Below are 19,048 nucleotides of genomic sequence, written 5' to 3' on the forward strand. Positions count from 1 at the left end.
TAGTATAACAATAAAAGGCATGTCATCGTTTAAGATTTTATTACCTTCATTTTCTTGATGACCTATGTAAATGTACAATCTGTATCAAAGGGCACTGGTGACAATGAAAAATAACATTTTATTTATGAAAAAAAGAAAGCCTTCTGCCCAGATCCTTAAAAATGGCTTCATTCCTGCAATGCCTTGCTCATAGCATATAGATCTATATAATGATTTAACATCAGTGCTTAATTTGTGAGGGTGTTTGCAAGGGCTCAGCCTTGGCACTTATTTCTGAGCCCCGGCACTGATTGTCTCAAACGCATATTGATTATGAAGTGATGATAGCCAGAGCATCCATCAATCCCAATTAGCAAATGTGAGCTGTAGTTTAACCACAAATGTGTCGACACTGTGGGGAGCAACTGTGGGTGGTGGCAGCAATGGTGGGAAACTGCCCGTGATGTAAGTGTGCTAGATAATATGTGTGCCCTGGCACTCATTTTCTTACAAATTAAGCATTGTTTAACATCTAGAGTGATTAATGTTAAATGAATCTGCCAAAAATGTTAGGGAGTCTATTAGAACTATCCATAGTCATGGAAATAAGATGGTATTGATGTGACATAGTATTGACCCAGTGCCTGAGAATATGTCTCTATAGGATAGGGAACAACTTTCCTTGGGTTTCTTAGGAAGATGGTTGAGAACTGCGGTAATATGTGTTTCACGTGAGATATTAAAGAATTCATCATGTGGCAGAGTTTCTTCATTCAAACATTCTGTTAGTCCTTCAAGTGCTGCATCTTTTAGATTGTTGTTCAATTTAATGTCTTCATCTCTGTCTCTAAGTTGTTGTACTTCGAATGCGCAGCCAGTCCTAGCCATAACCACAATGCTTCTGCCCACTTCTTGTTTTCTTACTACTCATATGTTGATTAAGAGCTCTTAGTCACTTCTCTTTCTGTTTTGCTATGGAAAACTTATTTTTCAATCCAGGCCGCAAAGATGTTACTCTGAGGAAGCTTGATATTAAAGTGGAAACAGTGAATCGCGAGCCACTAACAATGCATAGTGACCACGAAGAAGACACCAGCAGTGTTTCCACTGCAACCCGTGTGATGAAAGCCATTTATTCGGTGAGGAGAGTAACCGCAGCTAATTGTTTTATGAACTTGTGTGTGTGATGATGATGATGATGAAACTGGAGTCGGGTGCCTGTCAGATTGTCATGCATATGCCCTGGCTCTGCACTGACTGGAGCAATCATTAAAATAATGCACGTAGAGCCCTAGGAAATATTCTGATACATTGCTCTCATCAGGAAGCACTTCGTTCTGTTGGAAATGGAACGCTTGTAAATTCCCTGCTATTACCTGAGGACATTTTGATGTATCTATTCATTGCTTATGATGCTGATTCATAGTGTTCATTATGAATTATCCTAAAACCAGTTCTGAACCCGTGTATTTAGATATAAGACTTGATAGTTAAAACAAAGGACACTTTGCTTTTACAGCTATTGCATGCCTATCCATATTGGGGGCAGTACGATAAATGTGTCCTCATAGTGACCATCCTCCCAATGTTGACATTTAGTTTTTCATGAAATGTAACTAAACTGACGAAGTCCACTCATGTTGTACTATGTGGTTAGGTTATGGAGTGGCATTTTGTTATGTTGTTGTATCATGTTGCGCAGCGCTATGTGGTTATACTATGTTTTTTATGCATTGCCTTGCTTTGATGTGCTTTGTTTTTATGTTTGAAATCCCATGCTATCATATACTAAGTTGTGGGTTTACGTTAATCCATGTTATGTCATCTTATGTCATATTGCTATGTCCTAGCACTCCATGTTTTGGTAGACTGTGGAATGAAAACATATATTTCACCCCATAGAAGACCGGACGGGTACCAGCTCTGCTAAACTGCAGGACTGGGCTCTGTCAATTGGAGAACATTTCAGTATTAAAGAGTTGGAGAGGTGGTGCAGCATGCAAGATGGCGAGCAGGAGCAAGGAAAGTAGATTGCTGGTCAGGCCAATTCTTAGGCAGACGCTGCCATGAGCCTACTGGTGGCTATTAAACAGGTGCTGGCAAGGGCCAGAAGTTACTGAAGGAAAGGGAATTATTTGCAAGCCTGCTGGGGTCCACAGCCCAGCGCTTAGCAAGGCCAGAGACTTGTAAGGAGGAGATTTATTTGAATTTAGGGAAAGCCAATTTTCTTCTGCATATTGGTGTATGCCATTGAGCAATCGTTGCAGGCCGATGGCCGTTCTGTCTATGACCACCACGTCATCTGCGTAGGTGAGCCAGTGGATATTCTTTCCATTCAATACTGGGCTAGCCAACGCATACGGCGCTAAAAAGTCACCCATGTCCGTCCGCTGTGTACAAATTAAAGAATAGTGGGGCCCCCATGCAGCGCTGCCTGACCCCCCAGTTCACTCCAACTGGCTCAGACATGTGACCCTCTGCATCTAGTCTCACTCTGATGTTGTTCCTCTTGTGGAATTCAATGAGCAACCCCAGGAACTACTCTGAAATGCTTTTTGCTCTTAACTTCTGCCAGACCCTTCCGCTGTCCACCTGGTCGGAGGCCCTAGAGAAGTCCACCCAGGCTCCATACAGTTGTTCTTTCCCCTTTTCCTGTGTTTTTCCACTTAAAAGGTTCAACACCATATCAATTACTGCAGTTGAAAGCCCCCTCCTAAAGCCTGTTTGGCACTTACACAACTCCCCGATTCTTTTTTCCCATGATTCCACTTCCATTTTCATGAAAATCTTGCTGTCGATATCTAAGAGGGCGAAAGGGCGGTAGTTTGTTACCACATCCCTATCACCCCCCTTGAACAGCGGGATAACCATAGCGGTTTGCCATGAGGTAGGCAGTTGTTTCTTCATTAGAATCTCCCTAAAGTGCCAGTTAAGCAATTTTGCCCACAAGCCTGGGCTATTCTTCAGTACCTGATAGGTCAGACCATTTGGTCCTGCCGCTTTCGAGGAGGATCCCTTCATAATAAGTTCTTCAATATCTGAGACACTGAAATCAAGATGCCAGTTGGCCTGTGGGTTATAATGGCAAACTGTTTTTTCGGGTTTACCAAAGACTGAACTTAGATACTTGATCTATTCGTTCTCAGGAACCAAATTACAATTTTGAGTTGTTTTGGCCCATTCCATCTCATGCATTGTGGCCCAAAACCCATTTGCATCCCTCTTGCCAAGTAATTCTAGGGTATGTTCCCCGTCCTGTTGATATCTTTTTATATTCCTGGCCACGGACCACCGTTTATGAGAATTTTTTAAGGATCTTATTTCCGCCTCTTGATCTTCCTTAGTGTGAAATATTTCTTTTGCCAGTCTCAGGTTCCTATTAAGTTGTTTTTTCTTTGCCATGGTTTCCTCGTCAGACATGCCAGTGGATTTGTTTGGGACCACCACCATTGGAGTTTGGGGGACAAGTTAGCCAAATAAATTTTATAAAGCCTGAGGGCGAGCAATTCTCCTTTTGAATATGTTCAGGCAAAGCTGACAGTCTTTCATTGAGGGTTTCTCCCCCTGCCTTATATTTAAGTAGATAAACTCTACCCTTCCTAGCTTCTATCCTCTGGGTATTTATTAACAAGGTTTCTGATGTTAATTCTGCAAAGAAGAGCTCTAGCCTAAAGTGGTCGCTCCCTCCCCCTTCTTTAATATTCAGGCTGACTTTATATTCAAATAGACGACCTGAAAGAAAAAGGTAATCCAGTGTCGAGACCGAAGTACCCTGGATCCTGGAGGGTTTAGCAGGGTTGTCTCCTGGCAAATTCCCATTTGACATTTTCAGGTCCCATTCATTTAAAAAATCCACCCACAACTGACAATTTATAGTGATTCTCCTCTCAATTGATTTTGTTTGGTCTCTTGAGAGTTCGATACATTGTGCATTCAGATCGCCCCCCAGAATTATATCTGCCCCTGGGAATGCTGTTTTCATGTCACCCAATGATTTAGCTAACTGATCCAGAAACACACAGAGCTCTTGCAGGATTCCAATAGACATTACAAAAAATCATCACCCGATCACATTCACTATTTCTAAGTGTTGCTTTGCATATTTGCAAGCCCTGTATATTGGAATCTGCAATTATGACATCCTTAAATTTAGAGTTTTTAAAGGCAATGAGGAACCCCCCACTTGGCCTCCCTCTTGCTTTCTGAGTGGCCCCTTGTACCTCTATATGGAAGCCCTCTACTGCAATTCGGTTAATTAACCATGTCTCCTGCAGCAGGAGGACATCCCCCACCCCAAAGAGATAATTCTTCATTGCCCTTGATGTACAGTGATTGGGCCCCGTGTGTTCCAACAAATAACTTTTAGCCCTTCATTTTCAAAGATGTTGTGGGCCTAGACGACATTTTTAGAGAACTTCGGTTAGAATGCTCGGTAATAGGGCCAAGGTGTTGTCCTTGTTGGTATCTCTCGGAGGGTCACCAGCACCAACAAACTTCTGAGCCAGAGTTTGATGACAAATACCCCCGCCCTGTCATTGTGCATTCTTTCCACCATCTGGACCTGTCATCCGCAAGAGATCAAGTTGATTTTTTGATACTAGCAAGTCCAGTTTCTTCAGGTCCATTTTTGCTTCCTCAATTGCCACAAACACCTCTCTTGAAGCACAACCCACTTCTGCCATCAGGGGTTTGTTTGGGTCTGGAAATCCTACAAACTCTGTCTTTGCTGTTAATTAGGAAGAGACTCAGTACTTTTTTTAACACTGAGAGGATTGCCCTGCGATTTTAGAAATTTTGCGTGGTTTTTATTTGTAGTAAGTGTTAACCAAATAATCGGCATCGCCAAACGAGATCCAGTTATATTTTCTTTACACTCTTGCACAGCCAATTTTTCCTCTGTAAATGAAGTGCCAGGGTCTGGACTCAGTTTCTCTTCCGGCTCTTTAAATTTTTCCACTCCAGTCCCGGTTTCTCCCAGACTCCCATATTTGCCTTCGCCCATTTTTATTTCTTCCACCTGATGTGGGATTTTTTTCTGTGCTTGAGCTTGTTGCCTTTTAAAAAAAATAGGGGCAATCTTTTGATTTATTCTTGCTTCTCCAATGTTTACATCCTTAACTGGTTGTATCGTTGCCCCCGTTTTTGACCTGGCCTTGAGGAATACAGGGGCTATTTTGAGGCCACCCTTCAGATTTGCTGAGGCTATATCCACAGCCTGCTCGTTCGTAACTTTCTCAGTTTGTGAGCCTCTCGATGTCGTGGTAGTCTTGACATCTTTTTTTTTTTGTACCAATTTTTCTTCCCCCATCTACCACTTCCTTGGAAGCCTTCTCTTGTTCTTCTTTCTTTTTGTTTCCATTTTTTCATGTGAACTGTCCATTGAGTCTAGCTCGGCAATCTCCTGGTCCTCCTCTACTGTTGGTGTTTGTATGTTAACTATTTTCCTCAGGAATTAATTACTATCCGAGTTTTTATTTTTTGCTTTCATTTGGTTCTTTATTTTTTTTTCATGTTTTTTTTTTTTTACTACTTTTCCTTTTAGTCTTTTCTGCCTCCTCGCTTCCCTCTTTCTCTCTTTTTTCCCACCTAGAGGGGCGCTTTGCGGAGAGGCTTCTTTTTCCTCCTCCACATGATTTCCCATTTGGCTGGCGGAGTTAACCAATGGATATTTTTGTACTGGCTCTTCATCTTAAAGACCTTCCCCAACATTGGCCAGTCTCTGAAACTCCTTCAATACAGACTCAGAGAGAGGAGTATCATCCATCTGTGAGTTTTCCTCCTCCTCTGGTTCCTTTTGGCCCATAGCCATTTTTTTTGGTTCAAGATTTGCAGTTGTATCAGTAAGTCTTGTTTCACCGCTCTGTCTGCCTCCTCAAGTTTGTTTTTGGCTACCAGGGACCTTTGGATCGCTGAGAGGTCCAGACCTTGTTTAACTGATTCGAGCTTCAGCTCCTGCAGTTTTTGCATGACATTTATATTGATGGCATTGCAGCAGCCGACCACAGCCCCATCCACTGAGGCTACCTCCTTCGTCAATTCCAGAAGGGAGCCAGTTTGCGACTGGACTTCTCCCTTTAATAGTTCAAAGACAGAGACTAGCAAGTGTAGCACATAGTTTAGTGCACTCAGAGTGTTTTCATTTGAATGTGCCCCAACTTGGACTAATTCTGCTTGATGGTCGCTTATGTCCAAAGATATTTGTGCTTCTACCAGGTCTCCTTCCTGACCAATATTTAGCAGCTCTTGATTTTTTTCTCTGCCAGAGAGATCCAGCTTTCCTAGCAGTTGTTCACTTGTAGCCAGGTCCAATAGTATCCTCTAGAACAGCTGTTTCCTCTGGGTCTTTTGTTAGAACTTAACTTGCAGTCCTTGTCTTTATTAGGATCAACTTCACTCAGCCGTCTTTTTTCACCAAAATGCTCTTCTATATTTTTTTGTATTTTTGTTGTAGTAATTGTAAATTCCAGCCCTCTTTTTCAATTTTCTGCCAAAGTGGGTTCATCTTCCTCCAATAGTTCTTACGGGTGTGAAAAGGGAGGATTCTGCATGGACTTGAACTTGCACCTGCTGTTTCCCGGCAATTGGAAGCAGATCTCTCCCGATAGCCTCTAGGGGTCCCCTATGCTACTAGCAAGGGGACTACTGGCCGTTTTGGGCTCCTTCCATTCTGAGACTCTGAGGTCATCCTGAATTGGATTACTCCACAGCTTCATGGCCACTTCTATCTTCCAATGACAGTAGGCCAGTAGGTAGGTTATCTCCTCATTTCAGCTTCAAGAAAGCCTTGACGGCACCTGAGTGCCCAATTAGAGTCTTTTGATAGTTATAACGTTCCTTGATCTCCGTAGCTCCAAGATGGCAATTGTCTGCAACGCGGCGGAATCAAAGGAACCTAGTTCAAGCAGTCTTCCGCCGCGTAATAGAGGCACTCTAATGTCCTGCTCCGCAGTACGGACAGTTAACAACTCGTGCGGCTCAAAGGCCAAAGACCCACAGTCACTGCACTGATTACCGGCAGGCCCCCGTGCTCACAATGCAGCCTCTGGTCGAATGGCGTAATTTAAAGCCGTCTAAGGGACCGCTCCAGCGCAAGGAATCACAGCGAGCATTCACAGGGAACTTAGACAGACCGCCCACCTGCCACTAGCGATTTCTAAATTTAGACAATTGAGGTGGCTTGACCTGGAGAGTGGATGCAAAAAGGGCTCCTGGCCAGGCCCCAGCCAACAGCACGACACGGACTGCACTGACTGCGTCCACTCTCACACCACTCTGCTCCGCTGACTTTTTCGGTTTATAAATGCTCCTCCTCCAAAAACATAGGCAGTGTGGAGAGACTACCAGAACCAGCACAAAAGAAACAGGGACTGCAGTGACTGCGTCCACTCTCACACCAGGAACATACACAGAGACTGTAGTGGGGTCAAGCCTAGGTGCAAGGCAGGATACTAGTGAATGCCTTGCTCAAAACAAATGAAGTCCCTAGATTCTGGCAGATTGCAGAAATAGTGTCTATATATATATAAAAAGGGGGCCGGGCAGACAAGCCAGAAAACTACCGCCCGATATCCCTGTTGGATAGCTCTCAGAGGATCTATGTGAAGGCAGTTTTGCAAGATTTCCAGTCCTTGGTTGACTGTGAGGGTTTAGTAAGCCATATGCATGTGGGATTCCAATCCGGATTTTGCACTGTGGACCGGGGATTTCGCCTGCATTTGGTTGTACAAAAGTAGGCCTTATTAATGAAGGCAAGACTCTATGTAGCCTTCGTTGACCTAAAGACTGTCTTCAATAGCAGGTATTGGTGGCTAAGAATATCCCCTGCAGACTACTGGAACCGCTCAAACGTTTATTTAGTAACAATACAGCGGTCCTACGCTGGAGCCTAGCAGGCGATGCAACCAGACCTCTGGATGTAGCCAGAGGGGTCAAACAGGGCTGCGTTCATTTCTGCATTCACATCAACTGCATCATTGAGAAACTTGTTGCATCTGCTCAAGATATACCCCGTCTTGGGTGCAACAGGATCCCGGCATTGTTCAATGCAGATGATGCCGTACTCCTGTCGACAACCCTGGAAGGCCTACGTGCATCTCTTCAGTGCTTCGAAAATAAATGTCGTGAGGTGGGTCTAGAAATTAACATCACCAAAACCAGGGTTATGGTACTTTGCCTGCCACATGAGGAAAAAACAGCTCTTCATGTAAGAATCAGCAGCGAGAAACTGGAGCAGGTCCCTTGGTATGACTACCTCGGGATCCGGTTCTCAGAAAACACTAGCTGGAGCCCACAATTTCTTAAGGCCATCATTATCCTGGAGAAATACAGTGGCTCTCTTAAAATTCATTTTTTTGCAGCATTGGAGTGGCCCAATAAGACCAGCGTTCGAAGTCTATAGGGCCCAGGCCAAAGCTTTGGCACTTTATGGATCCGTGTTTTGGGGTTCACCAATATGAAACCCATGCGTACTGCTGAAAATACATTTTTTAAGTCTATCTTGATGCTTCCGCAAAGTGCCCCCAATGCTCTTGTGTGCTCTGAATGTGACATGTTACCAATTGACGAGGAGGCAGTATTCAGACAAGTCTCTTATTGGCTGCGGATTTGGGCTGCCCCACAGATCTATGAGTACCATGAAGCAATGTAATCACATTAGATGAAGGACATCGTATTCCCTGGCTGCCTCAATTGAAATGGTGTTTGATTGCTTTTGGCATGAGACAATATTGGGATGACCCGCAGGCAATCACAAGGGAGGCCAAGACCAGGGTAAAATTGGCCATCAAATACCAGAATTGTGCCAACCTGCACAACTCTTGCCAATCTCTATCTCTGGGTCCTGTCTGGTACGCAAGGGTGCCTATGGTTATGAGGGTTACCTCGATATTATAACCCCCCCCCTCCCGTACGCTCAGGCACAATTTATAGAGTTCCATTTGGGTTGCCTAAACGTCCAGAAATTCACAAAGACTTGGGCCAATTTTGGTTTGGACACAAGCCCATAGACACCTGGGATGGTGGAGGAAATGTGCGCTTGCTGCTAGGATTTGGGGGAACAGGTGCATTGAGGGGACCCAACATCTGCAATACGGGAAGGAGTGGAAGGTCAAGGGGATACGGAAGATGAGTGATGTTGTTGCCCCTCCAAGGGGATGAAGTCATTTCAGGAGTTAAGCGAGCAACGAGAGCTTCCCTTACACGATCACTACAAGGACTTGCAGCTCGGGCTCGCTTTGGCACCTTACGTGAATGGTAGACGGAGGCTTCCTCAATCGAGAGGAATGGACTGGAAGCAGAGATTACAAGCAAGCAGGTCTCAACCCTTTATAATTGTGATTCTTAACTTCAAAACACCACTAGATACGTTGAAGGAGGGGATGGGTGGGGGATTTGGAGGAGATTGGGTATGACCAATGGGGGGGGGAGCCCTATGATACCCTAGGGAAGTAGTTATAGCAGTCCACCTGCGGATTATACAATGTATTTACCTCCATAGGCTCTATCACTCCAGGGACAGACTTACAAGAATGGGTAATGGTGGAGACGACACATGTCCCAAATGTAAAACCCGCAAAGGGACTTTATTCATATGGTGTGGAAATGCCCGAAGCTGCAGAGGTTTTAGGAGGGGGTATGACGAGAAGTGGAAGGAGTCTGGGAAAGACCAATACACTGGGATGCCAAGGGGACACTGCTGGGGATTTGGGGGGAGGAAGACATTGACAGATATAAAAGTGCTTCATAAATACAGCATGTATAATGGCCAAACAGGTGATTGCAGAAAACATTTGCAGATCCCAACAATTGGATTGTGGCGAACAGGAATGGACGCTACTACATGTTGCGACCAAGTAGTGTACACAAATAGGTGGTGCCCACAAAAATATGAAAAGGTCTGGGGAAAATGGGGATGAGGGGGAAGGGGTGGGAGATGGAACCTGTGGAGGGGGAGATGGGGAACGAGAGGAGGGATGGAGACATTTGGGCCAGGGCTAATGGTGCCAGTGTCTTAATGTAGAAGAATTCACTGTGATCATTGAAATACCTGTTGGTGTGTAAAAGTTGTTTTAAAAAAAAAAGAACACTATGAACAGAAAGCAACAAAATCATTAAAGAAGCCACATAATTTTGTTTATAAGTTGTTAATGAATTATTAAATTCCAATTGTGGAGGAAAGAATAAGCCATGTGACAAAGACCCGGCAAGCATCTATACTAAGTGAAGGTTGTGATGGAAAAGTGTTTTATAAGACAATGTCCTGGAAGGTAAACACACCAGTGGAAGCTATGAGTAAAGAACTGTTTTTGTAAATAAAGTCCTGGCGCAAGAATACACAAGGTGAAGCTAAAGATGTGTGAAATAAAGTGTTTATTCAATAAAGTCATGGACAAAGAGAATAGCAGGTGTAGTTGAATATCTGTATAGTAACAGAGTCATGGCAAGAGAGTGGGCCAGATGAAGTTAAGGATTTGTGCAACAAACTGTTTATACAATAAAGTCTTAGCAGGAGAGTATACCAGGTAAAGGTTAATGTTTAAGTAATGAAGTCCTGGTAGGTAGGTCAACCAGCTGAAGGTGACATAAGTGTGCATGTAACCTGACAGAAGTATATCCAGGTGGAGATTGAATATTGTAAAGACTTCCAAGGAAAGGTGCTTGGTTCAATGAACTACTGGGAAACTATAAAGAGAACAGTGATGTCCTTATAAGAAGGCATATCCCTAATAGAAATGTAATGTATCACAGGAAGAGTCAACTTGGGGTAGGGAGTCAATTCTCCACAATTGTTGAACAACTGAAAGTTAAGGAACTAGAGAAGGAAGCTGAACTATGTGGAAAAGAGCATTGCTCATGAGAAAAGCCTTGCTGTTGAATTGGAACTTTTTGTTTTGAAGTTGAACATTTGAGCACTTGGAAAAGTCAAGAAATAACCCCTTTACACCTTTAGAGTTTACTTAGAGTGTGAGGGCCAGAATAGGATTACAGACACAGGACGGATCCTTTGTTTGGACATCTTGACATTGGACAGACTCTGTAGTTTTTGGTTTGAGGTAGGGAAAATTCCTCCAAGAATAGGGATAGAGAGGCATTTTCCAACTACACTCTTACAATAAAAGTTTATAACCCAAAATATGTCTCCTCTGTGTCCATTCCTGGCTCCTCACAATCCCCATTCCAATATTGGAGTGCCTATTTGGGACTTCCTAATAAAGCCATCCAGAACGAACCATAAACTCTCAGAAAGTTATTGGGGGGAAAAAGCTAGGACTGCAATTTGCAAGTTTAGCCTATATCGATACTTCATTCAATTGATATTGTAATAGCTTGCCTAGATACATGTCAAAGTTTGCAAGAGCAGGTCTTCATTATGAAACTACTTAAGAATAGAAATATACCATGTTGATAGTTGAACCTTCTAGTAATGGAAAATTGGAAACATATTTTGTCGAATATACTCGTGTAAGGGGATTGCGCTGGTTGTATTTTAAATTATTCGGTTTGATTGAGGTATCCTTTAACCCGGATATTTTTTTATAAGTGGGTGTTTATGGGAAACCAACTCACACTATTTGTGGCTGTTCAGAAATGAATAAATGCTGTTTTAGATAAATGGGGGAAAAAACAATGACATTTTCTTGTTAACTGTTGGATGTAACTGGATTTGTTTTTATGCTATACTGTGTTTAAAATGATGTTTTCACAATGTTTTAATGTGATGATGATGATGATCTTTGTGAAATGTTTTATGTATATAAAACCAGAGCACAATGAAAAACAAAACAGTACTGCTTACTAGTCCCACGTCCTGTCCCCTTACTGTATGGGCGTCCCTCGCTAGGGATGGGAACCAGAACCTTTTTCACCAGGAACAATCTTCTTCACATTAAATTTAGATGTGCGCGGGGGCGTGGCCCTGGGAGCATGCGCTTCCCTGACTCCACCCACCGGTGCCACTCCCCAGTCCTATTTTCTGCATTGACTTGAGCGGACCACTTTCACCAGCACTCCTGGGCTTGGCTTCGGCCTTGTAATTCCACGCGCTTTTCCCCGGGTACAATCTTTTGTTTTCTGGTCTTAATCAGGTACTCGGTCCTCTGGCGCCACGCTCCTCCCTGGCGCATGTCGACATCATATGGCTTCAGCAGGTGTCCAGCCGGCGAAGGGCTCTTTTCTACATCCGACCCCCACACGCTTTGCCTCTGCTGCCTTGGCCCCGAACACGGCTTGGAGGGTTTTATCGCGTGTGGCTCTCTGCGCCCCACGGCCAGAACAAGGATTCAGATGCAGAAGGTTGTTGTCACCATGGCCAAAAAGGGATGGCTTAAACCACATTCGTCCCAGCCTATCAATCAGCGCCTCAATGCCGATTGATAGGCTGGTGAAATACAGGCAATTGAAGAGGGATCCACTCTTGCTGTTGGCACACACTCAACCATACTTGTTGGTCTCGTCAGTGTTTGCTGCAGCATCATTCTACTCCAAGCCTCAGTCATCCTCGCCCACCTCGTTTTCGGCTCTTCTGGGCAAGGAGGTGAAGATCTTGGAGCCCTATGGTAAGAAGGTCTATTCCAACGCCTCGTTGCACCTTTGTCAGTCTAATGCAGATGCCATGCTTGCAGCCGTTAATCAGAGGCTTTGGCGGGAAATAGCCGACTTCCTCCCAGAACCTCTGGTGCACAGTCGGGCACGTTTCAAGGCGGGGCTGGCAGAAGCAAAAATGGTGGCCCAGGACATCATGGAGTCCACTGTGGCACACAGACACCTGAGGCCATGCCATCTGCGTTGCCACGGACATGAGAAGGACTGCCTAGCAATAGGCTTTGAAATTCCACCCGGACGTCCAGGAACGCATATTGGACCTTCCATTCATGAGTGGCGATCTTTTTCATTCCAGCACCGATGAGGAACTTGATAAGAAGAACAGTTCCCAGACTGTGAAATCCTTGTCTATCCTCACAAAGGCCATGCCCAAAGCATACAATCAGACTCATCAACGTTCCGACAAGGGGCGTTCCTTTGGCGGGTTCCGGGGCTTCCAGGAACAGAGGTCAAGACAACCAGACTGGTCTCCAAGTCAGGACCGGCATAAACAGCATAAGGCAGGGAGCAAGGGCTTCTTTCAGTCCCCCTCCTCCACCCCAGCCTCAGAGGGAAAGAAGGCATGACACCCCCCTCCGGGTCCACCTTTCTCCAATGGTCGGCAGTCTTGCCCTTCACTGACATTATTGGTGCACGATGTTCCCGGATCCCTGGATACTCTGTGGTCTCCATGGGCTACCGCCTACCGCTTCCTCATCTCCACTTCCACATATTGGGACAACATCTCTGTTGGTGGAGATTCAATCGCTCGTGGAGAGTCAGGCAGTGGGAGAAGTCCCAACCTCCGAGCGGGGCTTGGGCTTCTACTCCAGGATTTTCACCATACACAAGAAGAACCAGGCTGGCCTGAGAGTTGTGTTGGGCCTTTCCACCTTGAACCTTTCCCTTCCTCTTCAAAATTTCAAGATGGTTACACCAGCGCTTATTGCGGAAACACTGTGCAGGGGAGACTGGATGTGCTCCCTGGATCTGAAAGACGTGTACCTAGACGTCCCTATTTGGCAGCCTCATTGGTCCTTTCTGAGGTTCAGGATCACGGGCTTTCATTTCCAATACAAGGTTCTACCCGTTGGCCTCAACTCAGCCCCCAGGGTCTTTACCAGACTCATTAAAGCAGTGGCAGGCCTTCTCAGGGTGCAGGGGCACCATGTTTATACATACCTTGAAGACTGGCACGTCAGGGCGAGATCCCCAGAGGTGGTCCATCACACCTCCTCCACCCTCATGAATACACTACACGATTTGGGATTTTCCATCCATCTCAAGAAGTCACAGCTGGAGCCTACTCAGACTCTAATGTTCATAGGCCTCATCTGGGATACGAGCTCCGTGAACATGTTTTGCTCCGGGGACAGGGTCACAGCCATCAAGTGGGCCACGAGTCATTTTCTCAGCAGAGCAGTGACCTTGGCATGGTGGTACCAGCACCTCTTGGGTATCATGGCGATATGTCTACTGGCAGTGCCATACACGAGGCTCAGAATGAGACGATTGTAGCTGCACTTCGTGGCCTCATGGAGTCAGAAACGAGGTTCACAGGTGGAACTCGTCAGTATCCCTCCCCTTCTCCACCAGGAGTTTGTCTAGTGGAGCACGGACTGCAACTTGAGGATAGGCAGACCTTTCAGGCAGCCAGCACCGCAGGTCCCGATCACCACAGACTCTTCCTTGGAGGGCTGGGGAACCACCCTGGGCAACCACAGCGTCCATGGAATCCGGTCTCATCAGGAGCAGGAGGCCCATATCAACTTGCTAGAGCTGAAGGCGATCTGGCTTGGCATCAAAACCTTGCTGATGATGATCAGTGGCAAGACGATTCTCATCCAGACAGAAAACTCCACCAGCATTTATTACATCAACAAGCAGGGTGGCACCAGGTTCCCTCCCCTATGCACCTTGCAGTCAACATTTGGGAGTGGGCTCTGGAGAACAACGTGCACCTGAGGGCTATACACCTCCCGGGGAGTCCAAACAGGAGGCGGACAGGCTCAGCAGACTGGGTGCGGACAACTATGAATGGCAGTTGAATGAGCAAGTCCTTCAGGGGATCTTCAACAGTCGGGGTCATCCACAGGTGGATCTATTTGCCACCTGGTCCAACAAGAGGTGCCCCCAGTTGGGGCTCTCTGGGACACGCAATGCAGATACAATGGGACAACATGAACGTGTATGCCTTCCCTCCCACTCCACTGGTCCACAGGGTAATCTACAAGATCAGGGAGACCCGGCACCTCTGTGTCATCCTGATAGCTCTGTGGTGGCCCGCGAGGCCATGGTTCGTGGAACTACTCAGCCTGACGGAACAGGCCCGGGCGCACCTTCTGCTGGGTCCATCTCACCTACTCTCACAGCAGGGAGGCACGGTCATCCACCCTCCTCCCCAGAGGTTAATCCTCGCAGGGTGGTTCCTGAATAGATCACATTAAAGCATCTGCGTCTGTCACAGGCGAACCTAGATATCATACAGGGCGCCAGGAGCAACGCTACTAGGAGCCAGTACAAGGGCAAGTGGACTAGGATTTGTCACAGGGCAGAATCAAAGGATGTCAATCCTTTGACTTGCATGTTGGACGACGTGCTGTCCTTCTCAGCACACCTTGCACACACGGGGGTGAAAGTACACACATGCCGCACCTATCTAGCGGCCATCAGAGCGTATAGGAACTCAGCGGCGGAGGTCTTTTCATCCTCCAACCCGATAGTTAAAAGGCATTTGACGTGCCTCACCAGGCTCTACCCACCTATCAAGAAGCCACACCGGTGTGGGAGCTCAATGTACTTTTGGGCGCCTTGGAGCATAAACCATTCGAGCCAATGGCGTCTGCCGACATCAGGCTCGTCACCATTGAGACAGCCCTTTGATGGGTCTTACGTCTGCACGCAGGGTTAGTGAAATCCAGGCACTGGTGGCTTCAGAGCCCTATACTACCTTTCATAAGGACAAGGTGGTCGTTAGAACGCATCCAGCATTCCTACCTAAGGTTGTCTCCTCGTTTCACCTCAATGAGGAAACGGTCATAACTACTTTCTTCGTGGACCCCAAGGGCGATGCACTGAGGGTCCTGCACTGTCTGGAGGTCGGGCGTGCTCTATGTTTCTATCTGGACAGAACAAATAGCTTCCGCAAGTCGGATGCCCTCTTTGTCACCTTGGGTGGGTCAAGGCCAGGCTATAGAGCTTCCAAGGCCACCATAGCAAGATGCATGGTTGTAGCCATCAAGGAGGCTTATGAGGGGCAGCATAAACCACTCCCGGCAAATATGCACGCCCACGCTATCAGAGGCAAGGCCACGGCTGTGGCTTTCCAGATGCATATCCTGTGGCAGTTCATCAGTAAGGCGGCTACATGGGCTATGCCTTTGGCCTTCTGCAAGCATTATTGCTTGGATGCCAGCTCCAGGTCGGACGCAGCCTTTGGTCAGGCAGTTTAAGGAACTTGTTTTCTTAGGAGGGTCACCTCTCCACCCTGGGGCTACATTCAGTTGTAATCGCCCATGGAATATGAAGGGAAGGGAAGGGGACGGGACGTAGGAGTGATTATATGTTGCTCACTGTAGTGATTAACATACTCCTAGTCCCCTTTCCTCCATATGTCCAACCATCGATGCGTCAAAGTGGACTGAGGAGTGGCGCTGGTGGGCGGAGTCAGGGGAGCGCTCCCACCCACCTCTAAATTTAAAGGGGAAGAAGATTTTTTCTGTTTAAAAAGGTTCCGTCTCCCGTCCCTAATGAAGGACGCCCATATAGTATGGAAGAAAGGGGACTATGGACTAGGAGTAAGTTAGTCACTACATTGAGTAACTTATAATTTTTGTCAAATGTGAATTATATCTGCTGCCACTAACAAAGACTTCTGGAAAGTGATGGGCATGAGCATTCCAATCACGGTCAGAAAAGTTTTAGCTTATTTAAATCCCCATCAGTTTAAAATTGCAGACTTGCAGGATACACATCCATTGGGTGGAGGGGCATGGGGGGGGGGGGTATTTCAAGCTTGTTTGGGGCTGTTGTGTTGTAGCTCTCACTGATATTTTAGGTTCACATCAGATTTTAGCCAGGTTCCGCTATTACTCCACAGGGGGTTATGATTGCACAGAGACCCTGAAGGCTGCTATGTTATTTGATGTCTGTGATTCTGTGAATGTTATTCGACTGAACCTATATAATATCTACACCCCGAATTATATCTCTCCTGACTTTCTATGATCTAATATTTTCTAATTGTTCATTTTTCATAGAACCAGAGCTGTGTGGGGTACTTGAGGCAATTATACACATTATGTGGAATTCCGCAGATCTTTATGTCCATTAAAAAAAAGTTAGATAAACAACTACCTTATATTAGGGGAAGCTTTACAATTAAAGAGGGCCTCTGAATAAGAATATTTCAGGACGGGTTAAACTAAATGATGATTCCCAAGTGTCCGAAGCCTGTTCTAACAAGCCCTTATCCCTCCATGGACACCTTACTTCTAATAAAGATATGCCCCAGAGGATTGGCCAACAGTAAAGTCTTACACCTAACCTTTTGCCTCCTAGCTAACCTGAATAAGTAGCACATAGTTCAAAAGAAATGGTTAAAGCAAACAGTTTACAATCCTGTTCTTCAAAGTCTGTTCTTAACATATGAACACAGAAACCTGCCACTTGTCTTCCTCAGGGCCTTCCAAAAGACCCTCTCAGACCTTGGCATCAGGAGTCACGACAGCTCTGTCCTGGAACCTGGCATCAGGATGGCTTCATGATTCATGACCTATTTCTTTCCTAGGCCCCAGCAATCACCACATGCCTCTCTCCTAGGCCTTGTGTTACATGATTCACAGTAGGCATCTTCTAAGCCCTGATTAAAGGACTCACAGTAGGTCTCTTTCACAGGCCTGGGCTGCTCCTGCCAGGGCCTGGAACCTTTTAACTTCCCCAGGTGTCTCGGCTTAAAAGCCTTTGGCTATGGATTTCCAATTTCCCAAAGGGCTTGAGAGCGACTGTTATGCCTGTCTGTCCAGCCTTCCTTCTCTATGACTTCATTGGCTTTAACAGTTCTCCACCACTCTCCTTCCAGCCTCTTCAGGTGTGCCCTGCCTTCCTCCAGACAGCAGCATCCCTTGTGCCAAGGGAGCATCATAAGCCACATCCAAGACACAAACGTAATTTTCCTGGGTTTTGGTGCAATAGACTGACTGGTTTCTCTCCCTGAGATTGGTTAGCCTGCCTGATGATTTCATTTCCTCTTACCATCTCTCCACTAATTGATTCCGCGTATTGATCAATGGATGCTTTGATTTCCTCCCCTCTATCCTCCTCCATCTGAGAGGTTTCTTTGGCATCTGTGGCGTGCAGCACCATCTTGGAATAACACTGGATGCCCCCAGTTTGTGTGTTAGAATACCTGTTTGGCGAGTGCCCCACTGCTCGTTTCTGGATTATGATCCACTCCCTTGTAGTATATTCTAGGAGATGGAATTCCTGGATTGGAGACTGCACAGGTTGCTTGTTGCGGCCAAGATATCATGTCTCCTTAGTATGCCAGGTTGCAAGTACGTGATCATGTGCTCTTTGCGCGAGGCAACTCGTCCACCTCTTTCCAGTTGCTATGCTGCTCGGAAGTGCAGTCCGCTATAGCAGAGGCGACTAAGTGCAGCGGCGTGCGCTCAGAAAAGCAATTGAGCACCCTTTCCCATTACCATCTGCTCCCACATCCAGTATCTGCCAGTTCAACCTCATATTGTGCATCTCCCTCAAACCATACAGGTATATGGGGCGTTCCTCCATCTCACGACAGCTGTTAATAGGGGCACACTTTAAAATAATAATTGATAACCTTAGCGAGATCCTCTATAGATCTACAAACACTCTGTCTGCCAGAGCCTTGTTAGGTTGTACCTTAATGCTACGGAGTACACACACTCCTCATCCGTTAAAGGCTCTTCATGGATTGATTTGTGGTTAGCCTCTGTAGGAATGTTCTGTGGTGTTTTAGGCTGTGTCATGGTCTCTCAGAGTGTTCTCTGCTTATGTTCAAACTCTCTTTGGGCGTGATTCACTCAAAACCCATATCTTGATGATTTAAACCTGACTGTTGGAACTGGGGTTCTTTACATCAGTTTTTTTAACAAAATGTACCACTTTTCTTTGGCAAGATGAGATGTACATGCATGGGATGTGCACCACCAAAGAGGCTGGGATGCTCTGATCGCTTCATACACACTTGGGTAAGAGCTCCACAAGCTGGAGCTTGATCATGATGCATGTGATGTGGATGAACACATTCCTATCAAAGAGATATTTTACACTTTCATGATCTGGCTAATCGAAAGCTGAAATTTGTTTCTCAGTGTAATGGCACAAAATTATGGGAAAAGTGACTGCCTTGCAAATGTGTTGCCCTGGACATTTCGTCAGGTGATGAAGGGCAGAACAATATTGGAAACTGAGACTTTTAAGGGTACCATGTGCAGTGGTGTGTTGCTGA

At 45.8% G+C, this 19,048-nt stretch overlaps 1 protein-coding gene across 3 annotated transcripts in view; it reads left to right on the plus strand.

Moving 5' to 3' along the window:
- KIRREL1 (kirre like nephrin family adhesion molecule 1) overlaps positions 1-19,048 on the plus strand; it is a 2,247,154-nt gene that overhangs the window by 1,940,201 nt on the left and 287,905 nt on the right. For all 3 annotated transcript variants that reach the window (XM_069635419.1, XM_069635420.1, XM_069635421.1), the window contains one exon: positions 979-1,118. In XM_069635419.1, coding sequence (XP_069491520.1) covers positions 979-1,118 — 140 coding nt within the window. The remainder of the gene's footprint in view (positions 1-978; positions 1,119-19,048) is intronic.

Source organism: Ambystoma mexicanum, chromosome 1q (assembly GCF_040938575.1).
Source record: "Ambystoma mexicanum isolate Mex_15411 chromosome 1q, UKY_AmexF1_1, whole genome shotgun sequence".
Classification (NCBI taxonomy): domain Eukaryota; kingdom Metazoa; phylum Chordata; class Amphibia; order Caudata; family Ambystomatidae; genus Ambystoma; species Ambystoma mexicanum.